The sequence below is a fragment of the Pristiophorus japonicus genome, chromosome 15 (assembly GCF_044704955.1).
Source record: "Pristiophorus japonicus isolate sPriJap1 chromosome 15, sPriJap1.hap1, whole genome shotgun sequence".
NCBI lineage: Eukaryota > Metazoa > Chordata > Chondrichthyes > Pristiophoridae > Pristiophorus > Pristiophorus japonicus.
The window spans coordinates 59,683,662-59,699,263 of record NC_091991.1 but is presented as its reverse complement, the minus strand read 5'-3'; the positions used below and the strand labels follow the sequence as shown (position 1 = coordinate 59,699,263).

The following is a 15,602-nucleotide window of genomic DNA, read 5'->3' as shown; positions in this document are numbered from 1 at the left end:
CCCTTTGTTTTTAGCGAACAGGGATATGAGAGGCTTGTGATCGGTTTCCAGCTCAAATTTGAGGCCAAACAGGTACTGATGCATTTTCTTTACCCCGAACACACACGCTAATGCCTCTTTCTCAATCATGCTGTAGGCACTCTCGGCCTTAGACAAGCTCCTGGAGGCATAGGCGACAGGTTGCAACTTCCCCGCAACGATAGCTTGTTGTAATACACACCCGACTCCATACGACGACGCATCACATGCGAGCAAAAGTCTTTTACACGGCTTATACAATACAAGCAGCTTGTTGCAGCATAAAATGTTTCTGGCTTTCTCAAAAGCAAACACTTGGTTTTTTTCCCCATGCCCAGTTCTCACCTTTACGCAATAAGACAAGTAGGGGCTCTTAGTGGGTGCTTAACCCCGGTAGGAAGTTACCAAAATAGTTGAGGAGTCCCAGGAACGACCGCAGCTCCGTGACGTTCTATGGCCTGGGCGCATTCCTGATAGCCTCTGTCTTGGCGTCTGTGGGCCGAATACCGTCTGCCGCGATCTTTCTCCCCAAAAACCCCACTTCTGTTGCCATGATGACGCATTTCGACCTCTTCAGCCGCAGCCTTACCCGATCCAGTCGCTGGAGGACCTCCTCCAGGTTTTGTAGGTGCTCGACGGTGTCCCGACCCGTGACCAATATGTCATCCTGAAAAACCACCGTGCATGGTACTGACTTGAGTAGGCTCTCCATGTTTCTCTGGAAGATTGCTGCAGCCGACCGAATTCCAAACGGGCATCTGTTGTAGATGAACAGTCCCTTGTGCGTGTTGATGCAGGTGAGGCCCTTCAAAGACTCCTCCAGCTTCTGCGTCATGTAGCCCGAAGTCAGGTCGAGCTTGGTGAATGTCTTGCATCCTGCCAGCGTCGCAAATAGGTCATCTGCCTTAGGTAGCGGGTATTGGTCCTGTAGCGAGAAACGATTAATAGTTACTTTATAATCACCGCAAATCCTGACCGTGCCATCACTTTTGAGTACTGGAACAATCGGGCTGGCCCACTCACTGAATACCACTGGGGAGATGATGCCCTCGCGTTGCAGCCTGTCCAGCTCGATTTCCACTCTCTCCCTCATCATGTGAGGTACCGCTCACGCCTTGTGGTGAATGGGTCATGCCTCTGGGACCAAGTGGATCCGTACCTTCGCCCCGGAAAAGTTTCCAATGCCTGACTCAAAAAGGAAAGGAAATTTGTTAAGAACCTGGGTACATGAGGCCTCACCGACATGTGATAGCGCTCGGATGTCATCCCAGTTCCAGCGGATTTTGCCCAGCCAGCTCCTTCCAAGCAGTGTGGGGCCATCGCCTGGGACAATCCAGAGTGGTAGTTCGTGCACCATGCCCTCGTAGGTGACCTTGACCATGGCGCTGCCCAGGACAGTGATAAGCTCTTTGGTGTACGTTCTCAGTTTCGTGTGGATGGGGCTCAGGGCTGGTCGGAGTGCCTTGTTGCACCACAGTCTCTCAAACATCTTTTTACTCATGATGGATTGGCTAGCGCCAGTGTCCAGTTCCATGGCTACGGGTAAGCCATTCAATTTTACATTTAGCATTATAGGTGGACACTTCGTTGAAAATGTGTGCTCCCCCTGTACCAGTTCGTCTGCAAGCTCGTTGGAGGTGCCCCATTATTCCACAGCTCTTGCAAACATACCCTTTGAAGTGGCATGAATAGGCTGAATGGAAGCCTCCACAACGCTAACAAGCTGTGAATTGCCTTGCATTCATCCTTTGTTGCGGATTCTGAGTCACCTGGGTCAGCTGAGGCCTGCTGGCAGTTGCAGACCCATGGTTTCTGCCCTGTACATTTCTGCTCGCAAACACAGTTCCAGTTAATTTATGAACATTGCTAGCACTTGTGTGCTGAGAGATTTGTTTTGTGTTATCACTGGTGGACATAAACGCCTGTGCTATCGCAATGGCTTTACTGAGGGTCGGTGTCTCTACAGTCAAAAGTTTTCGTGGGATGGTCTCGTGGCCAATGCCCAGTACAAAAAAGTCTCTGAGCATCTGCTCCAGGTAGCCATTAAACTCACATTGTCCTGAAAGTCGCCTTAGCTCGGCGACGTAGCTCGCCACTTCCTGACCTTCAGATCGCTGGCACGTGTGGAACCGATACCTCGCCATCAGCATGCTCTTCCTCGGGTTAAGATACTCCCGAACCAGTGTACGCAGCTCCTCATACGACTTATCTGTGGGTTTCACCAGAGCCAGAAGATTCTTCATGAGGCTGTAGGTTGGTGCCCCGCAGACCGTGAGGAGGATCGCTCTCCTTTTTGCAGTGCTTCCTTCTCTGTCCAGCTCGTTGGCTACAAAGTACTGGTGTAGCCGTTCGACATAGGCTTCCCAGTCCTCACCCTCCAAGAACTTCTCCAGGATGCCCACAGTTTGCTGCTTCTTTGTGTTGGATTCGTATACTCGTCGCCAGTTATTGTGTTCCTAACACAGATGAGACTGCACACAGGTTAAAGTAACGGAAACCTCATTCTTTATTAAGACACTCCAGAGTGAGGAACAGGCATTAGGGGCCGGCTTATATACAATGCTCCCAAGGGATGCTGGGATCCCTTGGGACTTCAGGGGATGCGCTCCCTGCTGGCGGAACATGGGAGTGCATGCTTTACAGATACACAAGGGACATAGGTGGAAGATCCACCATAGCACCACCACTCGAAAATGGCTCTCTGAAATGTGTGGCAGAATCCAGGTGGGTGGGTTACTCCCCATTTTATAGCATCCAAGCTAAAAGATCTGCCTGGATTCCACCTGGATGTAGATCAAAAGTATGAGGTTTCAGTACCTGATTGTCACCAAGGGGAAACACTGGGGGCAAAATGTAGACAACAATGCACAAGAAATGCAATAAAGTGGATATGGTTGCAAGGGATATTGGTGTTTATGTTTTCTTTGAGGAATACTGTCCTTTATGCTGCAGCGCACGCTTGGCTGTGCAATGATGGTTCCTCAGGGATAGTAAGGGTTCACAATAGATGGTCCTGGCATGTCAAGCCAAGGAAACATGATCCATAAACATTTCTGCAGGTGGCATTGACCTTTTACGTGAGGTAGGTTTGTATTAATCATTGACTCCAGACCCCTTTAAATGTGCGCCTTCCACATGACCATATAAAATTTGTGCTGTCACAGACTGTTCCCAACATCAATAAATATCAAAGCTTTAAAGCTTTCTAACACTCATTATACAGCAGTCCAACAGAACACATCTCACCATTAATCCCAGTCAATTTTTGATAGAATGCTAAAAATATACAAACCTCATTCAAGATTGTGAAGGCCTCGATGAGCCCCTTATTTACAATTCCTGTTCCTTTGGCATTAAGATTATCAACCAGCTGTTTGAAATGCTGAAGAGGAAAATGAAACAACAGAAAATGCAAATGTTCTGTGCAGTCATTGGTAACTAATGAAAAACATTAATAAAACCGCGTTCTACACCAGCTCACAGCTTAATTCAATGAGTAGCTGAGCTGTGCACAACATTGTAAATTTCCCATGGCACTGCTCATGGTGTCAGCAATTTTTCAAATAGTATTATTAGGGATACTAATTTACCAGCATTCGGCCTCCAGAGTCTGACAGTAATTTACCAGCATTCGGCCCCCAGAGTCTGGCAGTAATGGAAGGGGGATTTAGGATCCAGCAATACTTTGAGAGTAGACCCATGGCCTGGGAGCACTAGCAAAGGAGTGCTGTGGTTCTGGGAATACTGCAGAGGTATCTGAGAAGGCCATTTGAGCATGCTCCGCCATTCAGTAAGATCATGGCTGATCTTCTACCTCATCTCCACCTTCCGCAGTATCGCTTAGTATTCAAAAATCTATCGATCTCTGTCTTGAATATAACAATGAGCATCCACAGATCTCTGGGGTAGAGAATGCCAAAGATTCACATCCCTTTGAGTGAAGAAATTTCTCCTCATCTCTGTCCTAAATAGCCGACCCCTTATTCTGAGACTGTTCTAGACTCCCTATCCATGGTAAATATCCTCCCAGTACCTACCCTGTTAAGCCCTCAAAAATGTTATAATGTTTCAATGAGATCACCGCTTATTCTTCTCAACTCTAGGGGGATGAAATTCTGTTGTGATTCGTTTGGGAGCGGTAACATCCGGGAGGCGGGACATTCTGTGCTAGGTGTGGATGTCCCGTCCCGCTCGAAAACTTCGGATTACCACGTCCGAAAGGAAGTGGAGCGCAAAATAATGCGCTCCACTGCCTTTCTGGAGTGGTAGTACGGTGGACAGGTTGTAAACGGGACACAGCATTACACACTGAGCCGTGTAGCACTGCTGCGTAGGAAGGGCTCTTCCCTTCATTAAAGGGAAGGGACCAAGCTGCAAACTCTGCAGTTAAGAAACAGGCCTCCATGGACCATTCGGGAGTGGGGATGCCGTGCCAACAGCCCAGCACTCAAGGAGAGTGCCGGGCTGAACGATCGCGGAACGGACTCCACAATCGCAGCGCCAACGGGGCACCAAAGAAAAGCGGCATTTAATAAAAAACATGGCCACCATCTCCCCTTTAAGTAGCGCCCTGCGAGCGGCCTGCAGCCTGGTTCACGTCCCCAAAGTTGTCACTGGCATTGCCCGGTGCAGCTTCAGGGGGCACTCCCCAATTTTTGTTCCATGGGCAAAAACGGTGTGCTGCGGGTTACTGTCACCGTTAATCTCCCACAGAATTTAGCCGTGCCCGGCGAAAAGAGGTGCAAATGTACAGGGAAATATAGGCCGAGTCTACTCAATCTCTCCTCATAGGATAATCCCCTCATCATAGAAATCAGTCTCGTGAACCTTTGTTGCACTCCCTCTAAGGCAAGTATATCCTTCCTTAGGTAAGGAGATCAAATCTAACATATTTGTCAAACATGATTTCCCTTTCATAAATCCGTGTTGACTCTGCCCAATCATATTACGATTTTCTAAGTGCCCTGTTACCATGTCCCTAACAATAGATTCTAGCATTTTCCCTACAACGATGTCAGGCTAACTGGCCTATAAATTCCTGTTTTCTCTCTCCATCTTTTCTTGAATAGGGGGCTACATTTTCTACCTTCCAATCCATGGAGACTGTTGTAGAATCTAAAGAATTCTGGAAGATCAAAACCAATGCATCCACTATCTCTGTAGCCACCTCTTTTAAAACCCTAGGATGTAGGCCATTAGGTTATGGGATTTGTCGACTTTTAGGCCTATTAATTGCTCCAGTACTATTTCTTTACTAATACTAATTTCTTCAAGTTCCTCATTCTCGCTCGACCCATGGTTTCCCACTATTTACGGAATGTTTTTTAAGGCCCAGAAGTTGCGGTCGGAGGCAAATGCCTCCAACCACAAAAATTTCTACGAAAGCATCTGGTGGTCCCGGAGGTTCGGAGATTGCGGTCCTGGGCCTCTATGCGAAGGCCTTCGTAACGCACGTGTCCCAGAAGCGTATGGGTTTCGTACAAATCACTGAGATCACGTGGGCTGGCCCACGGGGGGGATCCCTATTCATACTTATGTGAGTTCCGTATATATAGAACCACCATAAGTATGAATGGGAATACCCCCAAAAACACAGAAAATAACTTTTAAAAAAATCACATATTTCAAATGAATAAAAATGGAATGAAATTAATTACTTAAAATAAAAATGTTATTTTTTGAAAAATAAATTTACATATTTTAAAGAGTCTAAAAATAAACGTACTTTATTTAACAGATTTAAAATATTTAAATTTTTTTTTAAATGTAATTTTTGTACTTTGAAAGTCTTGCTTTTATCAGTCAAGAATTTGAGGGACATTCGCTGCACAGGAGTTGTGTAAATAGTCCACCTTACTTTCAGGCCCTTTAGTTAAGAAAATTCTTGACAGATTGCAAGTTCCGGGTTTAAGCGCGAGCGTTTGGCATATCTAGACCTGGAACTTGCAGGGACCAGACGTGCGCGTGCGCACCTTGTACATACCCGTGGGGAGCGTGAATTCAAGCCCCGTGTCTTCTATTGTGAAGACAGATACAAAGTATTTGTTTAATGACTCTGCCATTTTCTTATTCCCCATTATAATTTCTCCTGTCTCTGCCTCTAAGGTACCCATGTTTACTTTTGTTAATCTCTTCCTTTTTACATGTGAGTATTGTTCTATAGAAAAATACAACAGCTATTTTGTACACAGAAAGATCTCTAAACCAGCAATGAGATGGATGGCCAAATGTTGGTCAAACACTGGGGCTGATTTCCTGTTCGTCTTCAAATATGCTTGCAACATTCCACAAACAACAATAAAGCCATAGATTGTGTGCTCAGATCCTGGTGTGGGTTTCCAACTTTCCTCCTCCAATTGTGTCCTAGTGCCTTGAACCAATGGAACAGGCAGCTGGGAACTCAGTTTAATGCTTCATTTAAAGAATGGCAATTCTGATAATGCAATACTTTTCTTAGCACTTCACTGGAGTCTTTATACACTAATGTCTGAGTAGAGAGCAACATGGTGCATTAGAGAGTAATCTATAGAAAGGAGCACTATACATCAGGATGTATTATGGCTACGGGTTGAGGTGATATTCAGTGTATTCACACACATAGAATTATAGAATGATTCAGTGCAGAAGGAGGCCTTTCGGCCCACCGTGCCCGGGATCTTTGGTAGAGTTATCCAATTAGTCCCACACCCCTGCTCTTTCCTCATAGCCCTGTAAATAATTTCCCTTTAAATAGTTATCAAATTCTCTTCCAAATGTAACGACTGAATCTGCTTCTATCACCCTTTCAGGCAATGCATTTAGTTAAAATTGCCTCTCCTCATTCTTCCTACTTATCTCTTCACACTTTTCTGCATTAAATTTAATCTGTCATGTGTCTGCCCTTTTCACAAGTCTGTCTCTGTCCTCCTGAAGTCTGTTACCATCCTATAAGAATATAAGAAATAGGTGCAGGAGTAGGCCATACGGTCCCTCGAGCCTGCTCCGCCATTCAACACGATCATGGCTGATCTGATCATGGACTCAGCTCCACTTCCCTGCCCGCTCTCCATTACCCCTTATTCCCTTATCGTTTAAGAAACTGTCTATTTCTGTCTTAAATTTATTCAATGTCCCAACTTCCACAGCTCTTTGAGGCAGAAAATTCCACAGATCCACAACTCTCAGAGAGGAAATTTCTCCTCATCTCAGTTTTAAATGGGCAGCTTCTTATTCTAAGATTATGCCCTCTAGTTCTAGTCTCCCCTATCAGTGGAAACATCCTCTTTGCATCCATCTTGTTAAGCCCCCTCATAATCTTATACGTTTCGATAAGATCACCTCTCATTCTTCTGAATTCCAATGAGAAGAGGCCCAACCTACTCAATCTTTCCTCATAAGTCAACCCCCTCATCTCTGGAATCAATCTTGTGAATCTTCTCTGAACTGCCTTCAAAGCAAGTATATCCTTTTGTAAATATGGAAACCAAAATTGCACGCAGTATTCCAGGTGTGGCCTCACCAATATCCTGTACAACTATAGCAAGACTTCCCTGCTTTTATACTCCATCCCCTTTGCAATAAAGGCCAAGATTCCATTGGCCTTCCCCAGGCCTTCCTCTTCATTGTTTACTGCATTTCCAAGTTTCGTGTCATTTACAAACTTTGAAATTATGCCCCCTATACCCAAGTCCAGGTTATTAATATATATCAAAAAGAGCAGTGGTCCTAATACGATCCCTGGGGAACTTCACTGTATACCTCTCTCCAGTCTGAAAACAACTGTTCATCACTACTTTCTGTTTTCTATCCCTTAGCCAATTTTGTATCCACATTGCTACTATCCCTTTAATCCCACTTTAATTTTGCTAACAAGTCTATTATGCAAGACTTTGTCATACGTCTTTTGATAGTTCATATACACATCAACCGCACTTCCCTCATCAACTGTCTCAGTTACTTAATCAAACAATTCAAATCAAGCTAGTCAAACATGATTTGCCTTGAACAAATCCATGCTGACTTTCATTTATTAGCCCATACTTTTCCAAATATCAATTAATTTTTTATCGGATTATTGCCTCTAAAAGTTTCCCCACCACCAATGTTAGGCTGACTGACCTGTAGTTGCCGGGTTTATCTCGCCTCTTTTTTTAAACAGGGATGTAACATTTACAATCGTCCAGTCCTCTGGCACCACCCCCATATCCAAGGAGGACTGGAAGATTGTGCCCAGAGCCACTGTAATTTCCACCCTTACCTATCTCAGTAACATAGGATGCATCCCATTCAGACCGGGTGACTTTTCTACTTTGAGGACTGCCAACCTTTTAAGACCTCCTCTTCCTCCTATCCAATATCACTGCTGCTTCCTCCTTTACTTCGATAGTGGCAGCATCTGCTTCTCTAGTGAAGACAGATGCAAAGTACGCACTTAGCACTTGAACCATGCCATCTGCCTCCAGAAGATCTCATTTTTAGTCCCGATTCAGCTCCACCCTTCCTTTGATTACCCATGTGTTTATAAAAGCGATGTTACTATTTGAACTGCATTTTTTTTGACAGACACGCGACAAGCCTTGCCCCCTGTCAAGCTCGGCCACCCACCAGCCCAAATCATTCCATCCACTTGGTGCCGAGAAGCAGGACCTGACGCTCTGACTCTCTTCGCCCCGGCACCCCTGGGGCCGAGACCGGCGGGCGTGGGGCCGAGAGTAGCGGGTCTGGGGCCGTGAGGGCACATGGGCGGCCGAGAGCAACAGCGGCGGCGAGCAGAGAAGCTGCGGAAGGCCGAGAGGGAGAGAGTGGCTGGGGGAAGATTGAGAGAGGCTGGGGGGAGAGAGAGAGGCCGGGGGGAGAGAGAGAGGCTGGGGGGAGAGCGGGAGGCTGAGGGGAGAGAGAGAGGCTGGGGGGAGAGAGAAAGAGGGGCTGGGAGGAGAGAGAGGCTGGGGGGAGAGAGAGAGGTTGGGGGGAGAGAGAGGCTGAGGGGAGAGTGAGAGGTGCTAGGGGGAGAGTGAGAGAGGCTGGGGGGAGAGTGAGAGAAGCTGGGGGAAGAGTGAGAGAGGCTGGGTGGAGAGTGAGAGAGGCTTGGGGGAGAGTGAGAGAGGCTGGGAGAGAGAGAGAGGTGCTGGGGGAGAGAGAGAGAGAGGCTGGGGGAGAGAGAGAGAGAGGCTGGGAGAGAGAGAGAGGCTGGGGGAAGAGAGAGAGAGAGGCTGGGGAGAGAGAGAGAGAGAGGCAGGGGGAGAGAGAGAGGCTGGGGGGAGAGAGAGAGGCTGGGGGGAGAGCGAGAGAGGGTGGGGGGAGAGAGTGAGAGGCTGGGGGGAGAGTGGGAAAGGCTGGGGGGAGAGCGAGAGAGGCTGGGGGAGAGCGAGAGAGACGGGGTGGAGAGCGAGAGAGGCGCGGGGAGAGAGAGAGGCTGAGGGGAGAGTGCGAGAGGCTGGATGGAGAGAGAGAGGCTGGGGGGAGAGAGAGAGGCTGGGCGGAGAGAGAGGGGCTGGGGGAGAGTGAGAGAGGCTGGTGGGAGAGAGGGAGGCTGGGGGAGAGAGAGAGGCTGGGGGGAGAGAGAGGCTGGGGGGAGAGTGAGAGAGGCTGGGGGGGAGAGTGAGAGGCTGGGGGGGGAGAGTGAGAGGGGCTGGGGGGGGGGAGAGTGAGAGACGCTGGGGGGAGAGTGAGAGAGGCTGGGGGGGTAGTGAGAGAGGCTGGGGGGGAGAGTGAGAGGCTGGGGGAGAGTGAAAGAGGTTGGGCGAAGAGTGAGAGAGGCTGGGAAAGAGAGAGAGGATGGGGGAGAGAGAGAGGCTGGGGGGGATGGGGGAGAGGCTGGGGGGGGGGTTGCGGAGAGAGAGAGAGAGACTGGGGGGAGAGAGAGAGAGAGGCGGGAGGGAGAGTGAGAGAAAGGCTGGAGGGAGAGAAAGGCTGGAGGGAGAGAGAGGCTGGGGGCAGAGAGAGAGGTTGGGGGTAGAGAGAGAGAGGCTGGGAGAGAGAGAGAGAGAGAGGGAGGCTGGGGGAGAGATTGAAAGAGGCTGGGGGCAGAGTGAGAGAGGCTGGGGGAGAGAGAGGCTGGCGGAGAGAGGCTGGGGGGAGAGCGCGAGGTTGAGGGGTGCGAGCGAGGCTGGGGGGAGAGCGAGAGAGGCTGGGGGGAGAGCGAGAGAGGCTGAGTGGAGAGAAAGGCTTGGGAGAGAGAGAGAGGCTGGGAGAGAGAGAGAGACTGGGGGGAGAGTGAGTGAGGCTGAGGGGAAAGTGAGAGGCTGGGAGGAGAGAGAGACAGAGAAAGAGGCTAGGGGGAGAGAGAAAGAGGCTGGGGGGAGAGAGAGCAAGAGAGAGAGAGGCTGGGGGGGAGAGGGAGAGAGGCTGGGGGGGGCAGGAGAGAGAGAGCGGCTGGGGGGAGAGAGAGAGAGAGAGGCTAGGGGGAGAGAGAGAGAGAGAGAGAGGCTGGGGGAGAGAGAGGGAGGCTGGGGGAGAGAGTGAAAGAGACTGGGGGGAGAGTGAGAGAGGCTGGGAGAGAGAGGCTGGAGAGAGAGACTGGGGAGAGAGTGAGGGGGTAGGGGAGAGAGAGAGAGGCTGGGGGCAGAGAGAGAGAGACTGGGGAGAGAGAGAGACTGGAGAAAGAGAAAGAGAGTGGGTAGGGGAGAGAGAGAGAAAGAGAGAGCCTGGGGGAGAGAAAGACACAGATGGGGGGGTGAGAAACATGGGTGGGAGGGAGAGATACGAGGTGGGGGGGGGGGGAGGGGAGAGAGGGGAGAGAGGGAACTCAGGGAAGACAGATTACATTCTTACAACTCCCTACAAGGGATATCATTGGAGTGGATGATATCCAGAAGTCACGACACTGTCACTATTCACTTCATATCTAATAAACCTGTGAACAATCCGTACACAATGCCTGCCCCATCTATGGTAGGATGGGGGGAGGGGGGGAAAGAATGCACTTGCGCTGGGGTAAGGCACTTCGGCTAGGGGAGGCATGCACTTAGATTGGGGTAAGGCACTTTGGCTTGGGGAGGGATGTACTTTGTCTGGGGTAACATAGAAACATAGAAACATAGAAAATAGGTGCAGGAGTAGGCCATTCGGCCCTTCGAGCCTGCACCGCCATTCAATGAGTTCATGGCTGAACATGCAACTTCAGTACCCCATTCCTGCTTTCTCGCCATACCCCTTGATCCCCCTAGTAGTAAGGACTTCATCTAACTCCTTTTTGAATATATTTAGTGAATTAGCCTCAACAACTTTCTGTGGTAGAGAATTCCACAGGTTCACCACTCTCTGGGTGAAGAAGTTTCTCCTCATCTCGGTCCTAAATGGCTTACCCCTTATCCTTAGACTGTGTCCCCTGGTTCTGGACTTCCCCAACATTGGGAACATTCTTCCTGCATCTAACCTGTCTAAACCCATCAGAATTTTAAACGTTTCTATGAGGTCCCCTCTCATTCTTCTGAACTCCAGTGAATACAAGCCCAGTTGATCCAGTCTTTCTTGATAGGTCAGTCCCACCATCCCGGGAATCAGTCTGGTGAACCTTCACTGCACTCCCTCAATAGCAAGAATGTCCTTCCTCAGGTTAGGAGACCAAAACTGTACACAATACTCCAGGTGTGGCCTCACCAAGGCCCTGTACAATTGTAGCAACACCTCCCTGCCCCTGTACTCAAATCCCTTCGCTATGAAGGCCAACATGCCATTTGCTTTCTTAACCGCCTGCTGTACCTGCATGCCAACCTTCAATGACTGATGTACCATGACACCCAGGTCTCGTTGCACCTCCCCTTTTCCTAATCTGTCACCATTCAGATAATAGTCTGTCTCTCTGTTTTTACCACCAAAGTGGATAACCTCACATTTATCCACATTATACTTCATCTGCCATGCATTTGCCCACTCACCTAACCTATCCAAGTCTCTCTGCAGCCTCATAGCATCCTCCTCGCAGCTGACACTGCCACCCAACTTAGTGTCATCCGCAAATTTGGAGATACTACATTTAATCCCCTCGTCTAAATCATTAATGTACAGTGTAAACAGCTGGGGCCCCAGCACAGAACCTTGCGGTACCCCACTAGTCACTGCCTGCCATTCTGAAAAGTCCCCATTTACTCCTACTCTTTGCTTCCTGTCTGACAACCAGTTCTCAATCCATGTCAGCACACTAACCCCAATCCCATGTGCTTTAACTTTGCACATTAATCTCTTGTGTGGGACCTTGTCGAAAGCCTTCTGAAAGTCCAAATATACCACATCAACTAGTTCTCCCTTGTCCATTCTACTGGAAACATCCTCAAAAAATTCCAGAAGATTTGTCAAGCATGATTTCCCTTTCACAAATCCATGCTGACTTGGACCTATCATGTCACCTCTTTCCAAATGCACTGCTTTGACATCCTTAATAATTGATTCCATCATTTTACCCACTACTGAGGTCAGGCTGACCGGTCTATAATTCCTTGTTTTCTCTCTCCCTCCTTTTTTAAAAAGTGGGGTTACGTTGGCTACCCTCCACTTGATGGGAACTGATCCCGAATCAATGGAATGTTGGAAAATGACTGTCAATGCATCCGCTATTTCCAAGGCCACCTCCTTAAGTACTCTGGGATGCAGTCCATCAGGCCCTGGGGATTTATCGACCTTCAATCCCATCAATTTCCCCAATACAATTTCCCGACTAATAAGGATTTCTCTCAGTTCCTCTTCCTTACTCGACCCTCTGACCCCTTTTATATCCGGAAGGTTGTTTGTGTCCTCCTTAGTGAATACCGAACCAAAGTACTTGTTCAATTGGTCCGCCATTTCTTTGTTCCCCGTTATGACTTCCCCTGATTCTGACTGCAGGGGACCTACGTTTGTCTTTACTAACCTTTTTCTCTTTACATATCTATAGAAAGTTTTGCAATCCGTCTTAATGTTCCCTGCAAGCTTCTTCTCGTACTCCATTTTCCCTGCCCTAATCAAACCCTTTGTCCTCCTCTGCTGAATTCTAAATTTCTCCCAGTCCCCGGGTTTGCTGCTATTTCTGGCCAATTTGTATGCCACTTCCTTGGCTTTAATACTATCCCTGATTTCCCTTGATAGCCACGGTTGAGCCACCTTCCCTTTTTTATTTTTACGCCAGACAGGGATGTACAATTGTTGTAGTTCATCCATGCGGTCTCTAAATGTCTGCCATTGTCCATCCACAGTCAACCCCTTCAGTATCATTCGCCAATCTATCCTCACCAATTCACGCCTCATACCTTCAAAGTTACCCTTCTTTAAGTTCTGGACCATGGTCTCTGAATTAACTGTTTCATTCTCCATCCTAATGCAGAATTCCACCATATTATGGTCACTCTTCCCCAAGGGGCCTCGCACAACGAGATTGCTAATTAATCCTCTCTCATTACACAACACCCAGTCTAAGATGGCCTCCCCCCTAGTTGGTTCCTCGACATATTGGTCTCGAAAACTATCCCTTATGCACTCCAGGAAAGTAAGGCACTTTGGCTGGGGGAGGCATGCACTTGGACTGGGGTAAGGCACTTCGGCTGGGAGAGGGATGTACTTGGACTGGGGTAAGGCACTTTGGATGGCCCTTGCTGTCTTCTGGGGAGCTCTGTCCTCTGTCGCTTCAGGAAGTCAAAGTAGATCGAGTTACAATTTGCAAAGTCAGTGAGACCTTGGGATGGGCGGTTCCAGTTACACATTCAGTGAAACTTCAGGCTGTGGGCTTATCCTCCAAGGGGACCAATCATAGACAAAGGTTGGAGCATGGCGGCCATTTTGGCAGTACACATAAGCATGTCATAAAAGACTTTTGGGTTCCCTTTTATGTTAGCCGCTAATCTATTCTCATACTCTCTCTTTGCCCCTCTTATTCCTTTTTTAGATCTCCTCTGTAGTTTCTGTATTCAGCTTGGTTCTTTACTGAGATTTGTCATAAGCCTCCTTTTATTGTCTCATTTTAACCTCTATATCTTCAGTCATCCACGGAGCTCTAGCTCTGGATGCTCTTCCTCGCCCTCTCATGGGAATGTGTCTACTCTGTACCCAAACCATCTCCTCTTTGAAGGTTCAATTACTGTTTTGCCTATTTCATGTCCTTTTTTATATAGAGTACAGAATGACTTGAAACAAAAGACCATCAGCCCTGTTTGGGTGGAATTTAATCTAGCTGGCTGTAAATAACTATATTAGAGTCCATTAGGAAGTTCAGAGGGGGAAAAAAATAAACGTTCACATAGGTTGCAGAATAAATTAAAAGATAATCATATAAGCTAAAAGAATGTAGAAATTCTTCAAAAGAGATGTAAACAAATAATTGCAAATAATTTTTAATATAAATTTGTTAGGCATAGAATTCCTGGCAATCAACTGCAGATTATTTCTCAATAAACCCGCCATAATGCAAATCCTCCTGTGTGAATGCCATCAGGCATCAATGAGATTGAGCACACAGAGCCATCTGGATCGCCACAAAAGCTTCCCCAAAACAGGAATAAGATCCCAAGTAAATTAACATGTTATGCATGTATTATATTCAGAGAGTGATTTCAAGGCAGTGATCAAATCTTTGACTCATATGATCGTTACAAATTATCTTTCATTCTTGGAACTTACTACGATATACCATGATATTATCTGAACCTTCAATTAGATTACAAGGTAGGCATTATTCTATATGTAAACCATACCCCAAAATTCCAGCCTGTAACTCACGCCAAAATCCATTATTCTACATATAAACCACCCAACTGCTTTGGTGAGCTTGCACCTTTATTCTGAATAGCCATTGTTCTATATGTAAATCATCAAAACAGTTCCTTTGCCCCACCAGCCCTGAATTAGATTCCAGCTTGTAACTCACTCACAAGTATTCAATATAATAGAATCATATATTCAATAGAATCATATAATAGTACAGCACAGAAAGAGGTCATTTGGCCCATCGAGTCTGCACCGGCTCTTTTAAAGGCAATCTCATTTGTCTCACTTCCTCGCCCTTTCCTCATATCCCTGCAATTTTTCTCCTTCAAACTTTTATCCAACTTCTACTGAATCTGTTTCCACGACCCTATCAGGCAGTACATCCTAAATTCTAACCACTCGTTACATTAAAAAGTTTTTACTCATGTCACCTCTGGTTCTTTTTCCAATTAACTTAAATCTGTGCCCTCTCGTTATCGACCCTTCAGCCATTGGAAAGTTTCTCTTTATTTACTCTATCTAAACCGTTCATGATGTTAAACACCTCTATCAAATCTCTTCTTAGCCTTTTATGTTTTACGGAGAACAATCCGAGCTTATCTAGTTTACCCACCAACTGTAATCTCTCATCCCTGGAACCATACTTGTAAATCTCTTCTGTACCTTCTCCAAAACCTTCATGTCCTTCCTAAAGTGTGGTGCCCAGAATTGGACACAAAAGTCCAGCCTGGGACAAACTAGTGTTTTATATAGGTTTAGCATAACTTCCTGGCTTTTATAATGCCTCTATTTATGAACTCACACTTTTCTGCACTAAATTTCATCTGTCACGCGTTCACCCATTCCACCAGCCTGTCTATGTCCTCTTGAATTATTCCACAAATAATGTTTTCGCAATTGCTGCATGAAATGGTCTAACAAGGGTTTTCAACACT

At 47.2% G+C, this 15,602-nt stretch overlaps 1 protein-coding gene across 1 annotated transcript in view; it reads right to left on the bottom strand.

The window, feature by feature from the left end:
* Positions 1 to 15,602, bottom strand: part of LOC139281546 (voltage-dependent calcium channel subunit alpha-2/delta-4-like) — a 745,953-nt gene that overhangs the window by 538,959 nt on the left and 191,392 nt on the right. Inside the window, exon 16 of the mRNA XM_070901711.1 lies at positions 3,311 to 3,400. Coding sequence (XP_070757812.1) covers positions 3,311 to 3,400 — 90 coding nt within the window. The remainder of the gene's footprint in view (positions 1 to 3,310; positions 3,401 to 15,602) is intronic.